We start from the raw sequence: 18,773 nt of genomic DNA, 5'->3' as shown, positions 1-18,773 counted from the left end.
TTTACTTATTCCTAGGACTGTTTTACTCATTCCTAGTACTACTTTACTCATTCCTAGGAATACTTAACTCATTCCTTGCACTACTTAACTCATTCCTAGGACTACTTTACTCATTCTTAGGATTACTTTACTCATTCCTAGTACTACTTTACTCATTCCTAGGACCACTTTACTCATTCCTAGGACTACTTTACTCATTTGTAGGACTACTTTAGTTATTCCTAGGATTACTTTACTCATTCCTAGTACTAATTTACTCATTCCTAGGACTACTTTACTCATTCCTAGTACTACTTTACTCATTCCTATTACTACTTTACTCATTCCTAGTACTACTTTACTCATTCCTATTACTACTTTACTCATTCCTAGTACTACTTTACTCATTCCTAGTACTACTTTACTCATTCCTAGTACTACTTTACTCATTCCTAGGACTACTTTACTCATTCCTAGTACTACTTTACTCATTCCTAGTACTACTTTACTCATTCCTAGTACTACTTTACTCATTCCTAGGACTACTTTACTCATTCCTAGTACTACTTGACTCATTCCTATTACTACTTTACTCATTCCTAGTACTACTTCACTCATTTCTATTACTACTTTACTCATTCCTAGGACTACTTTACTCATTCCTTGTACTATTTTATTCATTCCTAGTACTACTTTACTCATTCCTAGGACTATTTAACTCATTCCTAGGAATACTTTACTTATTCCTAGGACTGTTTTACTCATTCCTAGTACTACTTTACTCATTCCTAGGATTACTTTACTCATTCATAGGAATACTTAACTCATTCCTTGCACTACTTAACTCATTCCCAGGAATACTTAACTCATTCCTAGTACTGCTTAACTCATTCCTAGGATTACTTTACTCATTCCTAGGAATACTTAACTCATTCCTTGCACTACTTAACTCATTCCTAGGAATACTTCACTCATTCCTAGTACTACTTAACTCATTCCTAGGACTTCTTTTCTCTCTCCTACCTCACTGTTGTAGCAACAGGAACAACACAAATGCTGCAAACTATCCTTCATCAGATGGAGAAAACGCCAAACACAACACATCCATCAACGTTCTACAAAGAGCCAAACTGGCCGTAGATGACTAGAATGTGGAAATATGTGAGAATGCTGCATTAAGGTAACCTGTGTTGACACGGAGTATTATTCATGCCCTGGCCGCCGGGATCTGGATGAAGTGGAAGGTGTTCTGTTTGACGGAGGCCCACCAGTCTGCGTTACATAACTGCTCACTGATGTCATGATTAGTTTATGGCTATGAAGTCACAGCATCTCAGCAGTGGTGCAAACACACTCGGTTACCATGACAACGGCTCCCAGAAATATCATATTCACAGTCCATAAAGTTTTGTTGTGAAGCCAGTCGGTGTGGGACGGTTCGGAGCTTCCATCCAAACCACACTGGCTGCTGAGAGGACTGGTTCTCAGACCAGAAGGCCTTTGATCGAGATAATTCAAGCTTTCTATATCAGACTCTGTCGGCATTTGGATTTTACCAGAACTTCATCGAATGGGTAAAAATGATTTACAAAGACCCCAAATCTCGAGTCCGGGTGAACGGTTGTTGCTCAGATTTATTTTATCCCGCGGGAGTGATCCCACGCTAGCTTACCGTCAGATATTAATGTTCATTAATGAAGAGTGTCGACATAAACATTTAAAAAGTTACAAGTGTTGTGACATGTTGCAGACTCCTAATTAAAAAAAACATTACACTTAATAAAATTAAACGTTAAAATAAAAAAATACTGATGAAGAATTATGTTTTTTTATTATTATTGCTATTTTTGCTGTTCTAAACATTTTTAGGTTGTCTTCTCTTCAATTTTTGCCTTTCTCACAACAACCCTCTCCACTGTAGCATCCATTACAACGATATATACTACTGATGGGATGTTCGGCTCTTTTCAGAGAACCGGCTCTTTTGGCTTCCGAACGGCTCTTCATTTAGCATCTTTTGTAGCCCCGTAATTTACATTAACTTCTCAAAAATGAATGGTAAATGTTGTTGCATTATTTATCATCTATTCTAATTTAAAGTTTAATCACAGTCTGGCTTCACAGTCAGTTTCACCGAAAATTGTTGCCACATAGTTTGTTTATAATTGGTGCAATAAAAACATGTTTTTCCAAACTTGGTGAATAATCATAATTAATAATCAAGATTACAATATTGATCAAAATAATATTGATTATTATTTTGGTCATAATCGTGCAGCTCTACTCCACATGTAGATGCTGAACAACAGGGTGCCCGACGTGGAGCCTTGGGGGACTCCACAAGCCGTCTTTGAGTAGATGTACTGTTAACAACTGCTTTGAAGTAGCTTCTATCTTTCAATAGGACTCAAACCAATTCAGAACCGATCATTTTACTTCTATTCGTGGTGACTAGTGTCTGTTATCATTTGTCTGTTTTACTTATTTTGTGATCTGCAGCTTTTCTCTGGTTTGTGGTCTTTGTGTTCATGATGGTGTACTGGTAGTTGTGTTATTGCCATTTGAGTTTATCTGTTGTTTTTTTTTGTCTATTTTAGTCACTTTATCTTCTTTTGTGGCTGTTTTAATGTTTTACTCTCATATTTTTTGTTTCCATCTTTAGTTGTTTGTGTTTTTGCTGCATCTAAAACATCTAAACTGACATCCGAGTCTCAGTTTAACAATGAGACATCCTGCCACATCTGAGAAGGATGGTTCCCGACTTTTACCTCGTGATGGTAAATTAGAAGCTGGAGTCGACCGTACTTCCTCTGCCTCTTCATCAGTGCTGCCTCCATATTCACCATCCTCAGCCTCACTGTCCTGACCGCCGGTTTGGGCCGACTTAAGTGATTTTGGGCTTTTCTGTCCATCAGCGCTCCTACAGCAGGAACCAGTAGACAGGATTCACATTCAACAGCAGAAAAACAGAAAAAACATCCTGAACAAGAAGACTGGAAGACAGCTGCATGGTTTATTTCCCTGGTGGTTGTTCAGAGTCTGACGTGTTGACGTGTTTCTGTCTGCTGCGGCGCGTTTGGTACGTTTCCCCGTGTTTTAAACCACACCGCGACTGAACAGTTTTTCATAGAGACCGAAGCTTTTCCAGGTAAACGCTGCAGTATCAACACCAGGCCTGTAAGTGGTGCTGCCAGAAATGCACCAGAAACAGAGAAGAAGACATGGAGCATGCTCAGATGCAAACCACTGGGGAGGCCTATGCTAGAGCTTTCACACAACCACGGTTCTGGTTTGGTTCTGGAGTCCTAAAAGCCTGGTGCTTTCTGGTGAACCGGTCTCATTCCCACCAGTGTGACCAGAACCAAACTGGAAGTAAACATCATCATGTTGGAGATTTGACCCTGAAACTTTCCCAAAATAAACAACATATTCAGACGAACATAAATCTACTGGTGGACATAAAGCAGGACGTCCAGCTTCTGTCCAAGTCTTTGTCCCATCAGTCCTCATTCTTTACGTTGTAATGCTCAATGATTATTTAATCTGGTCTTTTTTAATTTTACTGATCCAACATTATTCGGGCTACTTTCTTTCTTCACTACGTTTTTTTAAACCTTTGTTCTGTTTTTTACACTTTGTCATACTTTACACTGTAAACATTATCACAAGTTGCAATAAAAAAAACTTTATTGATACAAAGCGTGTGATGCAGCACCGTGAACACTGACAGCCGGTGTTGTAAGAGGATTCAGGGTGACTCGGGTCGCATAAAATGATGTCGTTCATATGGAGGAAAAGATGGTGACTGCAGAGATGTTTTCGAAGATCAGAGGTCTCAGACTCCAGAAACGTCGGCTGTGTGGACCTGGAGCAGAATCACCTAAACTGGTCCCGTGTGGACCAGACCTCAGTCTATAAACCAGGTTAACTCGCTCACCTTGCTTCCTGCAGCCTGGTGATGGTCTCCTGCAGACTTCGGATCTTCGCTTTCTTCTCATTGAGGACCAGGACAAACCGGGAAAACAGCTCTGCCTCCAGGACCTCCTTACCACCAGCGTAGCGATTCATCCTGAAACACATCCACCAGTTAAACGTCCACCAGCAACGTAACTCCTCAGACTCCTCTGATTCCTCTGAATCTGACTCCTCAGACTCAACTGATTCCTCTGAATCTGACTTGTCAGACTCCTCTGAATCTGACTTGTCAGACTCCTCTGAATCAGACTCGTCGGACTCCTCTGAATCTGACTTGTCAGACTCTGAATCTGACTCCTCTGAATCTGACTCATCAGACTCCTCTGAATCTGACTCCTCTGAATCTGACTCATCAGACTCCTCTGAATCTGACTCCTCTGAATCTGACTCGTCGGACTCCTCTGAATCTGACTCGTCAGGCTCCTCTGAATCAGACTCATCAGACTCCTCTGAATCTGACTCCTCTGAATCTGACTCGTCGGACTCCTCTGAATCTGACTCGCCAGACTCCTCTGAATCAGACTCGTCAGACTCCTCTGAATCAGACTCTTCTGATTCCTTTGAATCTGACTCATCAGACTCCTCTGAATCTGACTCCTCTGATTCCTCTGAATCTGACTCGTCAGACTCCTCCGAATCTGACTCCTCTGATTCCTCTGAATCAGACTCATCAGACTCCTCTGAATCTGACTTGTCGGACTCCTCTGAATCTGACTCCTCTGAATCTGACTCCTCTGAATCTGACTTGTCAGACTCTGAATCTGACTCCTCTGAATCTGACTCATCAGACTCCTCTGAATCTGACTCCTCTGAATCTGACTCATCAGACTCCTCTGAATCTGACTCCTCTGAATCTGACTCGTCGGACTCCTCTGAATCTGACTCGTCAGGCTCCTCTGAATCTGACTCATCAGACTCCTCTGAATCTGACTCCTCTGAATCTGACTCGTCGGACTCCTCTGAATCTGACTCGCCAGACTCCTCTGAATCAGACTCGTCAGACTCCTCTGAATCAGACTCTTCTGATTCCTTTGAATCTGACTCATCAGACTCCTCTGAATCTGACTCCTCTGATTCCTCTGAATCTGACTCGTCAGACTCCTCCGAATCTGACTCCTCTGATTCCTCTGAATCAGACTCATCAGACTCCTCTGAATCTGACTTGTCGGACTCCTCTGAATCTGACTCCTCTGAATCTGACTCATCAGACTCCTCTGAATCTGACTCCTCTGAATCTGACTCGTCGGACTCCTCTGAATCTGACTCGTCGGACTCCTCTGAATCTGACTCGCCAGACTCCTCTGAATCAGACTCGTCAGACTCCTCTGAATCAGACTCCTCTGATTCCTCTGAATCAGACTCATCAGACTCCTCTGAATCTGACTCCTCTGAATCAGACTCATCAGACTCCTCTGAATCTGACTTGTCGGACTCCTCTGAATCTGACTCATCAGACTCCTCTGAATCTGACTCCTCTGAATCTGACTCGTCGGACTCCTCTGAATCTGACTCGCCAGACTCCTCTGAATCAGACTTGTCAGACTCCTCTGAATCAGACTCTTCTGATTCCTTTGAATCTGACTCATCAGACTCCTCTGAATCTGACTTGTCTGATTCCTCTGAATCTGACTCCTCTGATTCCTCTGAATCTGACTCGTCAGACTCCTCCGAATCTGACTCCTCTGATTCCTCTGAATCAGACTCATCAGACTCCTCTGAATCTGACTTGTCGGACTCCTCTGAATCTGACTCCTCTGAATCTGACTCCTCTGAATCTGACTCATCAGACTCCTCTGAATCTGACTCCTCTGAATCTGACTCGTCGGACTCCTCTGAATCTGACTCGCCAGACTCCTCTGAATCTGACTCGTCAGACTCCTCTGAATCAGACTCTTCTGATTCCTTTGAATCTGACTCATCAGACTCCTCTGAATCTGACTCCTCTGATTCCTCTGAATCTGACTCGTCAGACTCCTCCGAATCTGACTCCTCTGATTCCTCTGAATCAGACTCATCAGACTCCTCTGAATCTGACTTGTCGGACTCCTCTGAATCTGACTCCTCTGAATCTGACTCCTCTGAATCTGACTTGTCAGACTCTGAATCTGACTCCTCTGAATCTGACTCATCAGACTCCTCTGAATCTGACTCCTCTGAATCTGACTCATCAGACTCCTCTGAATCTGACTCCTCTGAATCTGACTCGTCGGACTCCTCTGAATCTGACTCGTCAGGCTCCTCTGAATCTGACTCATCAGACTCCTCTGAATCTGACTCCTCTGAATCTGACTCGTCGGACTCCTCTGAATCTGACTCGCCAGACTCCTCTGAATCAGACTCGTCAGACTCCTCTGAATCAGACTCTTCTGATTCCTTTGAATCTGACTCATCAGACTCCTCTGAATCTGACTCCTCTGATTCCTCTGAATCTGACTCGTCAGACTCCTCCGAATCTGACTCCTCTGATTCCTCTGAATCAGACTCATCAGACTCCTCTGAATCTGACTTGTCGGACTCCTCTGAATCTGACTCCTCTGAATCTGACTCCTCTGAATCTGACTCATCAGACTCCTCTGAATCTGACTCCTCTGAATCTGACTCGTCGGACTCCTCTGAATCTGACTCGTCGGACTCCTCTGAATCTGACTCGCCAGACTCCTCTGAATCAGACTCGTCAGACTCCTCTGAATCAGACTCCTCTGATTCCTCTGAATCAGACTCATCAGACTCCTCTGAATCTGACTCCTCTGAATCAGACTCATCAGACTCCTCTGAATCTGACTTGTCGGACTCCTCTGAATCTGACTCATCAGACTCCTCTGAATCTGACTCCTCTGAATCTGACTCGTCGGACTCCTCTGAATCTGACTCGCCAGACTCCTCTGAATCAGACTTGTCAGACTCCTCTGAATCAGACTCTTCTGATTCCTTTGAATCTGACTCATCAGACTCCTCTGAATCTGACTTGTCTGATTCCTCTGAATCTGACTCCTCTGATTCCTCTGAATCTGACTCGTCAGACTCCTCCGAATCTGACTCCTCTGATTCCTCTGAATCAGACTCATCAGACTCCTCTGAATCTGACTTGTCGGACTCCTCTGAATCTGACTCCTCTGAATCTGACTCCTCTGAATCTGACTCATCAGACTCCTCTGAATCTGACTCCTCTGAATCTGACTCGTCGGACTCCTCTGAATCTGACTCGTCGGACTCCTCTGAATCTGACTCGCCAGACTCCTCTGAATCAGACTCGTCAGACTCCTCTGAATCAGACTCCTCTGATTCCTCTGAATCAGACTCATCAGACTCCTCTGAATCTGACTCCTCTGAATCAGACTCATCAGACTCCTCTGAATCTGACTTGTCGGACTCCTCTGAATCTGACTCATCAGACTCCTCTGAATCTGACTCCTCTGAATCTGACTCGTCGGACTCCTCTGAATCTGACTCGCCAGACTCCTCTGAATCAGACTTGTCAGACTCCTCTGAATCAGACTCTTCTGATTCCTTTGAATCTGACTCATCAGACTCCTCTGAATCTGACTTGTCTGATTCCTCTGAATCTGACTTGTCGGACTCCTCTGAATCTGACTCGTCGGACTTCTCTGAATCAGACTCGTCGGACTCCTCTGAATCTGACTAGTCGGACTCCTCTGAATCAGACTCGTCGGACTCCTCTGAATCTGACTCGTCAGACTCCTCTGAATCAGACTCCTCTGATTCCTCTGAATCGGACTTATCAGACTCCGCTGAATCAGACTAATCAGACTCCTCTGAATCTGACTCCTCTGATTCCTCTGAATCAGACTCATCAGACTCCTCTGAATCTGACTTGTCGGACTCCTCTGAATCTGACTCATCAGACTCCTCTGAATCTGACTCCTCTGAATCTGACTCGTCGGACTCCTCTGAATCTGACTCGTCGGACTCCTCTGAATCTGACTCGCCAGACTCCTCTGAATCAGACTCGTCAGACTCCTCTGAATCAGACTCTTCTGATTCCTTTGAATCTGACTCATCAGACTCCTCTGAATCTGACTCCTCTGATTCCTCTGAATCTGACTCGTCGGACTCCTCTGAATCTGACTCGTCGGACTCCTCTGAATCAGACTCGTCGGACTCCTCTGAATCTGACTCGTCGGACTCCTCTGAATCAGACTCGTCGGACTCCTCTGAATCGGACTTATCAGACTCTTCTGAATCAGACTCCTCTGAATCTGACTCGTCAGACTTCTCCAAATCAGACTCCCCTGAGCGAACGTCAGCATCTAAAACTGTGACTAAGTTTTCACCAGTTGGAACTTTCTGTTCACACCCTGAGCTGGATTTGCTCTGATAAACAAACCATATGATAATGCTGCATTCAGTGGCATCTGGAAAAGTGGACTCTCTTAGAAAAATGACAAATCAGGGAAAACACCAGCTGTTAGTTGGAGAGCAGCTCCCATCTGCTGATGTCCAGAACACTGGACTCCCAGTCCGGCTTCAGTTCTCACAGATGGAAACGCCTGAAGAGGATAAGATGTGTTTTGGACCTGGAAGGCCCGGAAGACCTGGAAGACCGGGACCTCCAACCCGTTTTCCTCTGAAATGATTTGCTCCTCTGATGAAGACTCCCTGGAGGCCAGCTCGTCAGGTTCTGGGAGGACGACCTGGAGCTGACCCTGTTGGAGGGATTACATCTGTCATCTGACCTGGGAACGCCCAGTTCTCCCAGGATGATGAGAGAGTTTTCACAGGTTTACCATCTTCACAGTGTTTTTTCTTCAGATTTAACACCTGATGAACTGGTTGAACTGGATGATCTTCTGGAGCCCGCTGGGTGTGACGTCAGCTTGTACCTCAGGCTGACGTCCGGCTGCAGGATGGCGACCTCCCCGACAGTGCTCCATGACTCAGGGGAACCCGTGATGCGTTTAAGGAACCAGAACTTTCTGTTCCAGTCTGCGTGGAGCTGCTTTCTCTCATCAATGATCATCCTGATGAAACCGCCGTCTGAGACATGACAAGGCGAACCTCGAGTTTCCGGAGGCATGGTGAAATAGGATCAGCTGAGTCCGACCAGCAAACAGTCCCAGGAACGAAGTTGGGAAAACTGGGAAAAACTCCAGTTCCAGATGTGTGTCAGTAACATGTTAGGGTTCATTCTGGATGCAAACAAGTCAAACATTAAACTGAAAGAAGAGGAAAACAGAAGCATTTCCACTCGCAGAGTGTTGGTCTCCACCGTGTCTTTAAATTTAACTGGAGCAGCTCGGTGACATCACAGTTCTCTAAACAAAATAAACGATGTCATTCAGGGAAAAGGGAGGAACGGTAGGGGGGAAGCAGGGCAGAGGAGGTAGACGAAGGTGAAGTTAACGGTACTGCTAAACCTGGTGCTCACATCATGATGGAAGACCAGGATTAAACTGTCTGACTGTGGAACACCAGGATTTACAGAAACCAGTAAATACCAATCATGATCTCTGCAGGAAAACCAGGTCTGAAAATAAACGTGTTGCTTTCTCCAGAAATGTGGTGGAGTTTAGAGAAACGTCCTGCAGCCCAACTGGTCTGGGCTGTGTGTTTGTTCAATCGCGATGAAGACCATCAACCACTGGAGTGAGGCCATGCTTGCAAAGTGAGGACATGTTGGCTGGTCCTCACGTCTTCATTGTAAAAACCTCCAGAGGTTATCTATAGGCTTCTCTCAAAGTTTGACAGGTCCTCAGAAAGGTGGCATGAGAAATAAGAAAACCTCCACCAGATCAAATGTCGTATGTTAGGGCTGTGCTTCTCCACTGGTTTCACAGGTTACCAGCATCTTGTCAACGACTGGACTCAGCGTGCGTCCTCAGGTTTCTATATCACTGCACATTCCTGCTTTCTTCATCAGTAAATAAAGGTGTAAAGAAATAAAGAGAAGAAACATCACTATCATGTGACACTATCATCAAAGGTTGTTGCAGTAAAGCAGTGTGTTTTGTCCCTTCAGCCTCTCCATAGTCAGTTCAGCCAGAATGTGGAAGTTAAGACGTTTTTCATGCTCTACTTTATGGCCAGAAAACATCTGCCTGTAAGGATTCAAGTCAATCTGGAAGTGAACACAGAGAATATTGCTGAGGTAAATGTTTGTTGATGGACAAAGTAAACCTGTTAGTCCGTTCGCAGATGCTAGCTACTAGCTTGCCAATGATATTTTCTGTAGACATTAGCCTTAAGCTAACACATCATTTTTTTTTGTTTTCATGAGTAATCTTCCATTTTTTTCCTGAGACAGTGAATGTATTTCCAGTGAGATACTGGAGTATTTCTGCATGTTTGTTTAGTTTTAGTTTTCATAAGTGAAGGCGAAACAGATTCAGCCTCTGAGCTGTTGCAGTAGGTTAGATCACGCCACAACACAAGCAGCAGAGTGGTAGAAATGGTTAATAATAATAATAACTTTATTTATAAAGCACTTCTCATGCTGGGGCAACACAAAGTGCTTTACATTCATAATCTGAAAGCAAGTCGGATAAATAAGAGGGCCCAAGACCATTAAGACATTTATAAACTACTAAAAGAACCTTAAAATCAACCCTGAAATGCACAAGGAGCCAATGCAGCGATTTTAAAACTGGTGTAATTTGTTCCCGCCTTCTGGTCCTCGTCAGAACTCGTGCCGCCGAGTTCTGAAGTAGCTGTAGGTTTAAGATGGACTTTTTAGGAAGACCAGAGAACAGGGCATTACAGTAATCTAATCTACTGAAAATAAAAGCATGCATCAGCACCTTCGTGTTGGCAAGAGAGAGAAATGGGCGACTCTGGTGATGTTTTTAAGATTAGAAAATCCTGTCTTTGTGACATTTCTGATGTGTGGAATAAAATCAAGCTCAGAGTCGAAAAGAACACCCAGATTTCTCACACACTGAAATTATGTAGTTTTGGTGAAATGATCTCTCTCTTGTCTTCAGGACCGATAATTAAAACTTCAGTTTTGTCCTGACTGAGCTGTAAGAGGTTCTCTGCCATCCATGACTTAATATCTAAAATACAGTTTGAAAGGACGTTAACTGGCTCCAGGTCATCAGGAGGCACGGCGATGTAAAGCTGTGTGTCATCAGCATAGCTGTGAAAATCAATGCCGTGTCTCCTGATGACATCCCCAAGAGGTAACATGAACAAATTAAAAAGTATTGGGCCTAAAATTGATCCTTGGGGAACCCCACACTTGACTTCATGGATTCTTGAGGGGCATGTATCCATACTTACAAAGAATTTTTGATCTGTGAGATAGGAGTAAAACCATTTAAAAACAGTACCTGAGAGGCCCACCAGACTTCTGAGTCTGTCTAGTAAAATCTCGTGATCAACTGTATTAAAGGCGGCACTAAGATCCAGTAGAACCAGGACAGAAAGTTTCTGTGAGTCTAAGTTCGATCAAAGATCATTAACAATTTTTAAAAGGGCTGACTCGGTACCGTGGTTTGTCCTAAAACCAGATTAATATTTTTCTAAAATATTATGTTTATGCAAAAGCTCATGTAATTGCATAAAGACAAGCTTTTCAATAATTGTACTTAAAAAAGGTAAGTTGGATACAGGTTATCAAGATTGTCTATCTCTAAATGACTCTTCTTCAGAAGGGGCCTCACCGCCGCCGTTTTAAAGGCAGCAGGGAAGACGCCCGTCTGAAGAGAGTAATTTACTATGTTTAAAACCTCAGGCTCAAAGAAACCATAAAATGATTTTAAAAGTGATGTGGGAATTGGTTCTGAAAGGCAGGTTGTTTTGTTAAGTTGGGAGAAAACTCGACCAACCATCTTTGCATCAACCAGGACAAAACTCTCCAGTGTTTCCTCAGGTAAAAGCAAAGCTTCAGGTCTGTTTAAATCAAGATGTTGTTCAGATAAAAGCCTGGATCTAATAACATTGATTTTACTTCTGAAGTGGCATGCAAAGTCCTCACATGCAGCATCTGATGCAGGCATGGAAGGCTTAATAAAGCTTGTGTTTATTAAAAGATCTGTTGTTTTAAAAAGAAATTTGGGGTTATTTTTGTTTTCTGTGATAAGATTGGAAAAATGAAGGGTTCTGGCTTGTTGAACTGTTTTATTGTAGGTTTTTAGTTGTTCCTTAAAAATTTCTAAATGATGGATTGTCCTCACTCTGCAGGTAAATTTACCCAGTCCCCACCTTGATGCTTAGACAGGAATGTGTGTAAGTGTGTATTTACTCTGCTGTGATTCGCTGCTGCTCTTGGATGAACTGCTGGTTCTGCTCCTCCAGTTTCAGGTTATTCTGCTGCAGATTGTGTCCTTGTTGTAGGCTGTGAACCAGCAGCTTCCTCACCACTTCGGTCGGCTCGGCAACGGACTCCAGCATCACACTGCCCAGCCTGAACTGGAAGCAACAAAGACCTGCCTTCATCTGTCTGACTGACACATTCAGAACAAAACCGCTCAGGATTTTATCTCATTGCTCTATGAAAGGACCTTAAGACATGAAGAAAGATCAAAACAGTCTTTCTGAACTTGAAGGCAGCAACTAAAACAGCTAAAATACTAAAAATGGTTGTTTTGAACAGGTTTGAATATTTATGAGGAAAAAAGTAGAAACACTGTTGATTTTACAGCAGTTTTTTTGTGTGGACATTTTTGTCCAGAAAGGTCCCCAGAGGACGTCAAAAGCGTCCACATGTGGGGAAAAATAAACACTGGATTTAAAAAACTTTAACGTAAAAAATTTTAATAAAAAAGTGCGATGAGGACCAAATGGTTAACCTGGATCTGAGTTCCAGACTCTGGGATAAAAGAAAATTCCTGAACCCGTTCATCACCTGGTATCCCAGACACTGGAACATCACAGAAATGTTGGGAATGTCATGGAAGTGTTGGGAACGTTGTTTGAACATCATGGAAATGTTGGGAACGTTTGAACATCATGTAAGTGTCGGGAACGTTGTTTGAACATCATGGAAATGTTGGGAACGTTGTTTGAACATCATGGAAGTGTCGGGAACGTTGTTGGAACATCACGGAAATGTTGGGAACGTTGTGGGAACATTATGGAAGTGTCGGGAAGGTTGTGGGAACATTATAGAAGTGTCGGGAACGTTGTGGGAACATCATGGAAGTGTTGGGAACGTTGTGGGAACATTATGGAAGTGTCGGGAAGGTTGTGGGAACATCATGGAAGTGTTGGGAACGTTGTGGGAACATTATGGAAGTGTCGGGAAGGTTGTGGGAACATTATAGAAGTGTCGGGAAGGTTGTGGGAACATCATGGAAGTGTTGGGAAGGTTGTGGGAACATTATGGAAGTGTCGGGAAGGTTGTGGGAACATTATAGAAGTGTCGGGAAGGTTGTGGGAACATTATAGAAGTGTCGGGAAGGTTGTGGGAACATCATGGAAGTGTTGGGAACGTTGTGGGAACATTATAGAAGTGTCGGGAACGTTGTGGGAACAATATGGAAGTGTCGGGAACGTTGTGGGAACATTATGGAAGTGTTGGGAACGTTGTGGGAACATTATGGAAGTGTTGGGAACGTTGTGGGAACATTATATAAGTGTCGGGAACGTTGTGGGAACATCATGAAAGTGTTGGGAACATTGTGGGAACATTATAGAAGTGTCAGGAACGTTGTGGGAACAATATGGAAGTGTCGGGAACATTGTGGGAACATTATAGAAGTGTCGGGAACGTTGTGGGAACATCATGGAAGTGTTGGGAATGTTGTGGGAACATCATGGAAGTGTTGGGAACGTTGTGGGAACATTATGGAAGTGTCGGGAAGGTTGTGGGAACATCATGTAAGTGTCGGGAACGTTGTGGGAACATTATAGAAGTGTCGGGAACGTTGTAGGAACATCATGGAAGTGTTGGGAACGTTGTGGGAACATTATGGAAGTGTCGGGAAGGTTGTGGGAACATCATGGAAGTGTCGGGAAGGTTGTCGGAACGTCAGAGTGGGGAAATTCTCTGTGGACCAACGGTTCAGGTCTAAGAGTGGACAAACTAACGTTTTATTTCAGGTTCTTTAGTCCTGGAGAGGTGGAGCTGCTCTCAGACCTGGTTCTGGATGAGACGTCTGTGGATCCGACAGGCTTGACCAGCACAGATGCTGGACTGGGATGGAAGTGCATCCTGTGAGGATTCCTTGTCCCAGTACAGAACGGTCAGGAATCCTTTCACCAAATCCAACATCAACTTTTCCATGTCTTAAAGGGGTCAACATGGACCAGTCTTTGTTACCGGTTGAGTGATTCCTGGCCGGAAAACTGGCTATTACACCGTGGATGATTTTTGTACATCCGCAGGTTCCAGTTTCAGGTCTCTCTCCTCCTCCCAGCTGCTGTGTTTCTTCTTCTGTGTTTAATATTTGCAGTTTGTGACTTCACCTCCTCCTGGACCAGAGAAAACATGTCTGGGTGAAATCCTGTTGGAAGTGGAAACACATTAGACTTCCTGTAACTGGTCCAGGTGTTGCCTCATCGTATCTCTCCATCTGTGGGTGTAACTCCGCTCACAGCCACCACCTGAGCCCCCAGACCGATGCTGAGCTGTGATTACTCAGGTCGCCATGGAGATGTTACCGTTTCCAGAGCCATCTCTGACTCTTGTTCACGGTAATTAACTCATAAACACAATTCATCTGAGGAGGAAAGTCTGACAGCAGCTCCACCGTCTCTAAACTTCATTTTTCAGTTTGAACATAAAACCTAAAACATTTTATTCACTTTTCCACATCACAGAAGATGCTGGTCCAAAGAACCCTGATCCAGCCCCATTCCATCAGAACCCTGATCCAACCATCACAGAACCCTGATCCCACCCCGTACCATCATAAAACCAGCTTTTGGACTAGTTCCTGACAAAATTCTGAAGGCTTCTTCTGCTCTTTGCTCCATTTCTTCCACCAAAGATCTGGAATCCTCCACAGTCCAGGTCTCCACACTGTGATGGTCCATCCCAGATGCCTCTGACTCCAGAGAAGCGGACTCTGGAACTCAGAGGTTAAGACAGATCACGTTGAGGAAGGAAAACCTCCGACGACTCATCCTTACTAACTTTGGTGCCTCCTGTTTTTTTAAACCACAGCTTTGACTCATTTCCTGGATCATGCAACACTTATTCATTCTGTCATAATCATCGCCATGACAACCAGGATGCTGCATCAAACGCAGGAAGGACTGCTGACACAGCGTAGATATTCAGAGTGCTGCTGAGATCACAGGATCATTTTTCTTATATATAGTTCCCTCCTCACCACACCGAGCCGGAACTCACCAAGATGTCCTTCTGCATCTTCTCGTACGTCAGTGTCCGGCTGTTCGTTGGGGGATGGGGACTCAGCGTGAAGCTGTAGGAGGCGGCTTTCTCTGCTCCGGTCAGCGCCTGCTGGAGGTCCTGGACGTACTTGTCCTGCTGCATCTCCAGCTCCTCGGCCTCAGCGCTAACCGCCGCCTCGCTGACTGCAAAGAGACCGGCAGAGTCACAGGCTTCCTGCAGCGTGCACACAGTTTTTATTTAAAATTCATGGTTTTTACTGGCAGTGATGCTGGTATGAATTCCTTTACTGGAGCGTTCACATGCAGGTACGCCCAGAACAGCCCACATCACCTCTATTTTATCATGACTTCACTGCCTTCCAATCAGATTTCCTATTGACTTTAAAATGTTTAGACTTTCCAGGCGGTACGTGGTAGACTTGCTGTGTCCCTACTCCTCAGGACGCACCCTTCGGTCTTCAGGCCAGAGTCTCCTGAAGGTCCCAAACACCTGTTTAAACCCGGGAAAACCTGGCTTTCCAGGCTGTAGTCCCCAGACTCTGGAACGACCTGCCCCATCCCTCCGTGTGGTCGACCCTTATAAAAAGCAGCTGAAAACTTTTTGTTGATGGTTATTATTTATTTTATGGAATTATGCTGTTTTATTGCAGCCATTTCATGTCCAGCGATTTTTATCTGAAAGACGCGCTTTATAAAAAAACTTTTACATGGGGCTGGGTTTAAAAAATTGATTTACTGATTTAAATTGATTAAAATGAAATAAATCTAAAATCAATTCATAAAACTTGGAGATCGATTTTTTTATTTGTCCTCATTTCCGGTAACATGACCCTAATGTGGAGTGACTTAGAAACTCGACGAGAGCTTACCATATATACACACACCTGGTTTCCTGTGCTGCTTCCGTCCAATCAGCTTCTTTTGCTGAGATGATGTCACATTCAAATGTTTTCAATCACCAGTGTGGATTATATTCACCTGTAATGTATGTTGCAGCGTATTACTACTCACACTAAGACCGCGGGCTCTCACATTAGCAGCTAACGCTAAGACTGCGGGCTCTCACATTAGCAGCTAACGCTAAGACCGCGGGCTCTCACATTAGCAGCTAAGACCGCGGGCTCTCACATTAGCAACTAACGCTAAGACCGCGGGCTCTCACATTAGCAGCTAACACTAAGACCACGGGCTCTCACATTAGCAGCTAAGACCGCGGGCTCTCACATTAGCAACTAACGCTAAGACCACGGGCTCTCACATTAGCAGCTCACGCTAAGACCGCGGGCTCTCACATTAGCAGCTAAGACCGCGGGCTCTCACATTAGCAGCTAACGCTAAGACCGCGGGCTCTCACATTAGCAACTAACGCTAAGACCACGGGCTCTCACATTAGCAGCTCACGCTAAGACCGCGGGCTCTCACATTAGCAGCTAAGACCGCGGGCTTTCACATTAGCAACTAACGCTAAGACCGCGGGCTCTCACATTAGCAACTAACGCTAAGACCGCGGGCTCTCACATTAGCAGCTAACGCTAAGACCGCGGGCTCTCACATTAGCAGCTAACGCCAAGACGGCGGGCTCTCACATTAGCAGCTAAGACCGCGGGCTCTCACATTAGCAGCTAACGCTAAGACCGCGGGCTCTCACATTAGCAGCTACGCTAAGACAGCGGGCTCTCACATTAGCAGCTAAGACCGCGGGCTCTCACATTAGCAGCTAAGACTGCGGGCGCTCACATTAGCAGCTAACGCTAAGACCGCGGGCTCTCACATTAGCAGCTACGCTAAGACAGCGGGCTCTCACATTAGCAGCTAACGCTAAGACCGGGGGCTCTCACATTAGCAACTAACGCTAAGACCGCGGGCTCTCACATTAGCAACTAACGCTAAGACAGCGGGCTCTCACATTAGCAACTAACGCTAAGACCGCGGGCTCTCACATTAGCAGCTCACGCTAAGACCGCGGGCTCTCACATTAGCAGCTAAGACCGCGGGTTCTCACATTAGCAGCTAACGCTAAGACCGCGGGCTCTCACATTAGCAGCTAACGCTAAGACAGCGGGCTCTCACATTAGCAACTAACGCTAAGACCGCGGGCTCTCACATTAGCAACTAACGCTAAGACAGCGGGCTCTCACATTAGCAACTAACGCTAAGACAGCGGGCTCTCACATTAGCAACTAACGCTAAGACCGCGGGCTGTCACATTAGCAGCTAATGCTAAGACTGCGGGCGCTCACATTAGCAGCTCACGCTAAGACCGCGGGCTCGCACATTAGCAGCTCATGCTAACACCGCAGGCTCTCACATTAGCAGCTCACGCTAAGACCGCGGGCTCTCACATGAGCAGCTCACGCTAAGACCGCGGGCTCTTACATTAGCAGCTCAAGCTAAAACCGTGGGCTCTCACATTAGCAGCTAACGCTAAGACTGCGGGCTCTCACATTAGCAGCTCACGCTAAGACCGCGGGCTCTTACATTAGCAGCTCAAGCTAAAACCGCGGGCTCTCACATTAGCAGCTAACGCTAAGACCGCGGGCTCTCACATTAGCAGCTAACGCTAAGACCGCGGGCTCTCACATTAGCAACTAACGCTAAGACCACGGGCTCTCACATTAGCAACTAACGCTAAGACAGCGGGCTCTCACATTAGCAACTAACGCTAAGACCGCGGGCTCTCACATTAGCAGCTCACGCTAAGACCGCGGGCTCTCACATTAGCAGCTCACGCTAAGACGGCGCGCTCTCACATTAGCAGCTAACGCTAAGACGGCGGGCTCTCACATTAGCAGCTAACGCCAAGACGGCGGGCTCTCACATTAGCAACACAACAGAAACACATCAACAACAGGAAGTGATGTCACCACACACAGTTTAAAATGAATCAGACGTGGTCATTTAAAGCCACATTTCCTTTATACCAGGTTTCCACTTCATCCTTTTAACAAACAGGAAACAGTCTGATTATGTTGTTGTTGTTATGCTGTTCATGTGGTTTCCATGGCAACATGTCATAGCTGCTCTCTGTGTCCACAGCAGTAAGCACACACGCAAACACGTGAGCACACACAGGTTTCATCAGAGGACAGAGTGCACAAATTTTCTAGCTTCTCTCAGCAGGTGGAGATGGAAGCATCTCGCTCCAGGGAGGAGCAGATGGAGGATTCCTCCTGCTCCGCATCACGGTCATCACGGCAACATCACAGCTGATCCAGCTGAATCTATGTCATTGTAGGAAATTCTGAGTTGTATTCCGGATTTATGGATCCAGAATTCTGTTTAGGTTTTTTTTAACATCAGCATGTTCTCTGGGATGTGAACTTTAGAACATTTACATCCGCTGGATGAAACACTTCATCAGGACATTTAAAGAGTGTTTCCATCACAGCATCTATGGCTGGGAATCTGGGAAACACCGGATTGTTCTGGTGTTTCAGGAATGCATATGGACGTGTCAGATCAGATTATTACTCCCAGATAACGGAGTTTGATTGTCATGTAAACTTAATGGTTTATAAAATATTTTTCTGAGAAGGTCTTCAAATTCGAGGAAAATAGCTGCT

The 18,773-nt window shown here is 45.0% G+C and overlaps 1 protein-coding gene across 3 annotated transcripts in view; it reads right to left on the bottom strand.

Moving 5' to 3' along the window:
• The window catches only part of xrcc4 (X-ray repair complementing defective repair in Chinese hamster cells 4), a 55,054-nt gene that overhangs the window by 26,079 nt on the left and 10,202 nt on the right, over nt 1-18,773 (bottom strand). For all 3 annotated transcript variants that reach the window (XM_041970063.1, XM_041970064.1, XM_041970062.1), the window contains exons 3-6: nt 15,209-15,393; nt 12,155-12,321; nt 3,917-4,048; nt 2,748-2,899 (exon numbers count right to left, since the gene is read on the bottom strand). In XM_041970063.1, coding sequence (XP_041825997.1) covers nt 2,748-2,899; nt 3,917-4,048; nt 12,155-12,321; nt 15,209-15,393 — 636 coding nt within the window. The remainder of the gene's footprint in view (nt 1-2,747; nt 2,900-3,916; nt 4,049-12,154; nt 12,322-15,208; nt 15,394-18,773) is intronic.

This window comes from Melanotaenia boesemani, chromosome 19 (genome assembly GCF_017639745.1).
Source record: "Melanotaenia boesemani isolate fMelBoe1 chromosome 19, fMelBoe1.pri, whole genome shotgun sequence".
NCBI lineage: Eukaryota > Metazoa > Chordata > Actinopteri > Atheriniformes > Melanotaeniidae > Melanotaenia > Melanotaenia boesemani.
This window is presented reverse-complemented; position numbering and strand designations above follow the sequence as displayed.